Source organism: Amyelois transitella, chromosome 23, assembly GCF_032362555.1.
Source record: "Amyelois transitella isolate CPQ chromosome 23, ilAmyTran1.1, whole genome shotgun sequence".
Taxonomy (NCBI): Eukaryota; Metazoa; Arthropoda; class Insecta; order Lepidoptera; family Pyralidae; genus Amyelois; species Amyelois transitella.
Window position 1 is genome coordinate 835364 of NC_083526.1, and position 5902 is coordinate 841265.

A 5902-nucleotide genomic window follows, 5' to 3' on the forward strand; every position below is an offset into this window, starting at 1 on the left:
AAAAAAAAATATAGCAAATTATATTTTTACAAAAACGGCTGCCTTATTTTTATTATTTTTTATATCATATTGGATAAGGCATATGCCGTGTGGTTCCCGGCACCAATAGAAAAAAGAATAGGACCACTCCATCTCTCTCCCATGGATGTCGTTAAAGGCAACTAAGGGGTAGGCTTATAAACTTGGGATTCTTGTTTTAGGCGATAGGCTAGCAATCTGTCTCTATTTGAATCTCAATTATATCTTAAAGCCAAATAGCTGAACGTGGCCAATTAGTCTTTACAAGACTGATGGCTCTGTCTACCCTGCGAGAGATATAGACGTGATTATATGTTTATATTGATAAGGCATTTGTCTTACATCTCACCTGATGGTAAGTGACGATGAAGGCGTTACATGCCTGTCCTATGCTCTTTTACAATGTATTCTCTCGTCCGCATTCTATTCTAAAGTTGACGATCTTCAAGAAAATGCTGCAGTGCAGTTTGTTACCGCTTCTTCTGCACTGACGCCTTGGAAGCGGCAGTAAACTTAGTTTTTAAGTAATTTATTTGACGTCAACCAATGTTGTGAAACTAAAAGTTTTGACAATTATTAAGCGATATGAAGTATCCTATAATAATGAATAAAAATTATGAATTTTAATTTGAATTTTTATTCTACTTTTTAATGTTCGCAGACATGTGTAGTATTCTTTTGTTGACTTTATCTTGGTTTTGTATAAACCAAAGGGCTTTATCAAGCAAACAAATATTTCTTGCTATTTATGTTTGTAAGAAACCTCACACTACTAGACCGATTTTGGCGAAATTTGGAACAGAAATAAGCTAAACTTTTAGTTAACTTTTATTTTTTGAAATAATGGGACCAAAGTCCAATCTATAGCCAAATTTTTAATAAAAAAAACTAAACGAAGAATATGCCAGTATTGCGCATTCTACAATAAAAATGGTTGGTAAAAGACCTCAGCATTGTACTCGTAAACTTTGGGAAACATTGTACTGAACAGTACTGTGAGGTTATGAATATTGCACTTGCTTCACTCGAATGATTTTGTGGCCATTTCTTCACAATTTTGGACAATATGTATTTACATACATACATACATATGGATGGTCACGTCTATATCCCTTGCGGGGTAGACAGAGCCAACAGTCTTGAAAAGACTGAATGGCCACGTTCAGCTATTTGGCTTAACGATAGAATTGAGATTCAACTAGTGACAGGTTGCTAGCCCATCGCCTAAAAAAGAATCCCAAGTTTGTAAGCCTATCCCTTAGTCGCCTTTTACGACATCCATGGGAAAGAGATGGAGTGGTCCTATTCTTTTTGTATTGGTGAGAGCCACACGGCACTATGTATTTAGTTCGTAGATATTTCCTGTTAAGAAGAACGATATTTTTAAAGATACATAGAATCACGTCTTTATTATCCCTTGCTGGGTAGACAGAACTAACAGCCTTAAAAAGACTGAAAGGCCACGTTCAGTTGTTTGGCTTAGTAGGTACTTAATTGAGATTCAAATAGTGACAGGTTACGAGCCCATCACCTAAAAAAATAATCCCATGTTTATAAACCTTTCGTCGCCTTTTACGTTATCCATAGTCAAGAGATGGAGTGGTCCTATTCTTTTAACTATTAAAACTTAAACTTAACTTTTACTTTTTGAAGATTTTGTAAACAAACAATAAAGTCCTAATTGGAAAACCATTCGATGCGGTACAAAAGAAAACAATATAAAAATATTGCGAACCCTATTGTTTTGGAATCAGAGACAAGTGTTCCATTCTTGGGTAGGGTCGGTATCAGTCGTAGGTATGTATCTTAAAATCTATAATAGGGAACATGCAATAATTTTAGTTTTGATTTCATTTTAAAGAATTCCATGTAAAATAGGTCTTAACATATTAAAAAAATTAAAACAATCTAATTTATCGTAAAAAAATGCGGCTTTAAACTGATCGTTTAAATTTTCGCGCCAAAACGGACCTACACTTCCAATGACGTCACACGTGTCTGACACTGGTCGTGCTTGCCTTCGTTGATTACAATGTTTCCACAATGAGGGGAAGTTCCCCTTTTAAGGGGTAATCAGGGTCCAGAGGGGAAGAAAAAGGGGAAATACTATAAAAGGGGAAATTTTAGGTAATCATATATTAATTTCTATTATATAAAAAATTATATCGACGGCCTCTTTGGCGCAGCGGTAGTACGCTTGTCTGTGACACCAGAGGTCCCGGGTTCGAATCCCGGTCAGGGCATGATGAGAAAAGAACTTTTTCTGATTGGTTTGGGTCTTGGATGTTTATCTATATAAGTATTTATTATAAAATGTACAAAGTATCGTTGAGTTAGTATCTCGTAACACAGTCTCGAACTTACTTCGAGGCTAACTCAATCAGTGTAATTTGTCCCGTATAAATTTATAAAAAATTTATATTTAAAAATTAAACTTTTAGTTACAACAAAAGTGCCAAAACTACAGCAAAAATAATTTTTGAGGGGAAAAAAGTTCTGAAAAGGGGAAATCGGAATTGAGGCATGGGGAAAGAAAATTTTTATAGTGGAAACACTGGTTGATTATCATAAATTGCAAATTTTCTCGACTTTCCACTAAGTTTTTTGTAATAATTTAAAATGGAATACACATCAAGTGATCACAAGACATAATACCGAAAAAATTCGGATAAAAAGTAATGTTGACTCATGTTTTGTGCCTATGTGTCCATCTACTTTAACAAAGTTTCTAAATGCCTGTGTAGATCATTTTCTCATACCCCAAATAGACTATAGTATAATCATTTGTTGTGCACTTGTTAATCACCTTTAATTAAAATTGAATAAAAAACAATATTTTCGAAGCATAGTTTTATTTAATAAATTTATGAAATATTTGAAAAACAAAAAAATGTGCTTATATATTACATATATCTTTTAATTTCGGAAATACAGCATCTATCCAGAATTTCTTTGCAATATTCATTACAGATACAATGCTGTTATCATATGGCACACAACATTTTGGTGTTATTTTATTGTATTTCACATAGGAAAGTATGGCAGCTTCGGTTGAAGGATATTTGACTTCTGTTGTATAATTTTCAGTAAGCCCGTCAGGTGTTGCTCCAAAAATAGGATACTCGGCATTAAGAAGTAGTCCAGCTTCTTCAATTTCAATCTGAATAGCAGAAACAAAAATATGAATTATGTACTACAAAAGCCTTGAACCAAACATTACAAATTTCTTTTATTCATAATATTCAAACAAACAAAAACCACCGAACTTACCTTTTCTTTCTTGCTTACTACTTTGAGAACTTTTTTTTCTAGTATTTTCCCTCTACTCATCGCAATGGAAGTAAATTTTGAATTGTCTCCCATAATTGCGTTCAGAAGGGAACCATTTATAGTTCTACAGTGAGCGGCTTCATAAAGAGTTGAGCCAGTAATTCTGCCGTACCTGTAAAATAGAAAAATAAACTTATATACAGCTAATATGCCAATCAAGTTCATGTTATGTGAGTATGATAATGAGTTTATTTTGTCAAAATATTTTTTTTATTCATGGTATTTTAGTGATAAATACAATAAACAAAACTAAGCTAGAAGTCTTACTACTTACCTCAACTCAAACCACATTGGTGAATCACTTTGATGTTTGGTGGTGGAAAATACCATATTTATATTATCAGTGGTCATTTGCTTTGATAATGCTTCAAGAAATGATTCTGGAGAGTCCAACTTTCCAATCAAGCTTGAACACACCTTATGAATGCTTGTCTTATTGAAAGTAGCGAAGAATACTTCCCCGACAATCTTTTTTATTGACAGCATCTACAAATTCTTATAAAATATCCACCTAAAAATATGCAGTTATTATTGTAACACACATTTAACTTCTTTTCAATCTCTTTAAATAAAAAAGCTGCTTACTTGAGAGAAACTGTGATTGACTGAAACTTGACCCATTTCTTTGGCTTTTATGACAGATTTTCCAGAAGCACATGTAGATAATTTCGACTTCTTCCAATAGCATGTGACGGACGTAATTGGAGGCTGCTCAGACCTTCTGTGCACCATAGCAATAGTGCAGCAGCATGCTTGCACCCACCTGTATATGATAAAGTTTTAGTCATGATAATAAATACCTCATAGCATTTAAAATAATCTTCTTTTTGAACAGTTTAATTATTCATTAATGTCGTAATACTTGACCTGCAGAAGCTGCACAATCTTCGCATTGGCAGGACAGAACTAAGCTTTGTGCTTCATTTATTACAGCTGTAACACGATAACCTTCTTTTCGTACTTTGTGCTCTGGAGTAACTCGACTTTTCACTGTACATAATTAATCCATCTCCATCTCTTTTAATTTGCACATAACCGATTGCGTTATCGCCGTAAGATTCTCTCGTTGAGCTAAATTATAACTGCTATGTTTAGAAATTGCTGAATAAAATGCAAACAACGTTTAAAAACATTCATGCATACCGTACTAATTTAGTGCCTTTCATTTCTACACTTGAAAACTCTGCACTCACGACAAAAAATTTTTTTTTTGGTAAATTTTTGGAGTCTGTTTTATTAAATCTAACTTCCATTTTTATTAAAAACGTAAATAATACGTAAATAAAGCACTACTGCCTATTAATCGCAAAGTTAACTTCTAAAAGTTGACACAGCACGAGTGACGTCACTGAACGCTGATTGGTGTTTTGAAATGCGTTTCGTTTAACGTAATTTTAATTCGTAATAATTGCTAAAAATCAACATAATTTAAAATAAAAACGTTGAAGAAGTTCTTCTTTTATATTTTTTTAACATTTTATACGTAAAATTTTCATAAATATCATATTTGCATCTTCCCTCTTATGTTGAAGTGTGTAGGTTTTTTTTTTAAATTGGAATTTCACGTGCACATTTCTATGTTAATATTATATTTTTTTTAATGACGAATAAACACAATAATTACGAAGATATTTTTTATGCAAAATGGTATCTTTAGATACAGAATATACCTCCGTATATAAGTAACGTGGGCCATTTTTTATCTTAGAAATGTCAACGAAAATTCTCTTCCCGGAAAACACGGATTGTCAAAAACTTTAATGAAAGGCTGTCACTTTTATCTGTCACTATTTGATTCTCCCTGGATATAGCCTTTGAGTTTTTTTTGATCTTGAGTCTCGTAAGGGAATTAAATCGCGTTATATGTATGCAAGAAAAATTTATATAAGCCGTTGAATTGGTGATTAGATATATTGGAAAGGCTAATAAACTTTTGCTTCTCTTTAGGCGATGGGCTAGCATAAAAGAAAGAGAAAGAAAGAAAAGAAAGAGAAAGAGATGGAGTGGTCCTATTCTTTTTTATATTGGTGCCGGGAACCACACGGCACGGTTTAAAATCTACAGAAATAAAAGCACAAATTGCATGTTCGACTTTAGCAATGTGAACACAAAACTGGCAACAGAGCTTCGTTTAAACTTTCGTGCTTCTAATCAATTACGAAGCAGCTACCGGCGAACACGTTTACTGGATAACTGACTGTGGAATTACTGAATTACAGTGCAAGTTGTGTAAGTACTGATTGAATTGAATCGCATGCGCATTCGTATTTATATGTAACAGGTGTATAGTCCCGTGCGGGGTGGACAGAGCCAACAGTCTTGATAGTGAAAGGCCACGTTCAGCTGTATGACTAATTACATACATACATACATATGGTCACGTCTATATCCCTTGCGGGGTAGACAGAGCCAATAGTCTTGACAAGACTGAATGGCCACGTTCAGCTATTTGGCTTAATGATAGAATGGAGATTCAAATAGTGACAGGTTGCTAGCCCATCGCTTAAAAAGGAATCCCAAGTTTATAAGCCTATATCTTAGTCGTCTTTTACGA

At 33.8% G+C, this 5902-nt stretch overlaps 1 protein-coding gene across 2 annotated transcripts; it reads right to left on the reverse strand.

Moving 5' to 3' along the window:
* Nucleotides 1-2853: 2853 nt before the first annotated feature.
* On the reverse strand, nucleotides 2854-4860 carry LOC106137213 (uncharacterized). Of its 2 annotated transcripts, none has more exons than XM_060951085.1 (4): nucleotides 4216-4860; nucleotides 3623-4111; nucleotides 3289-3460; nucleotides 2854-3178 (listed from the first exon to the last, which is right to left on the reverse strand). In XM_060951085.1, the coding sequence occupies exons 2-4, from the start codon at nucleotides 3832-3834 to the stop codon at nucleotides 2915-2917; spliced, it is 648 nt and encodes a 215-aa protein (XP_060807068.1). In that variant the 5' UTR covers nucleotides 3835-4111; nucleotides 4216-4860; the 3' UTR covers nucleotides 2854-2914. The 2 variants fall into 2 exon arrangements, with proteins under 2 accessions (XP_060807068.1, XP_060807069.1); XM_060951086.1 differs by having other exon boundaries at nucleotides 3623-3859; nucleotides 3934-4860.
* Between the last annotated feature and the right edge of the window lie 1042 nt (nucleotides 4861-5902).

Coding starts and splice junctions, on each gene's coding strand:
- LOC106137213 (XM_060951085.1), bottom strand. CDS start 3,834: ATGCTGTCAATAAAAAAGATTGTCGGGGAAGTATTCTTCGCTACTTTC. Junction 3,461..3,622: donor CCAATGTGGTTTGAGTTGAG/GTAAGTAGTAAG, acceptor TCTATTTTACAG/GTACGGCAGAATTACTGGCT. Junction 3,179..3,288: donor TAGTAAGCAAGAAAGAAAAG/GTAAGTTCGGTG, acceptor TCTGCTATTCAG/ATTGAAATTGAAGAAGCTGG.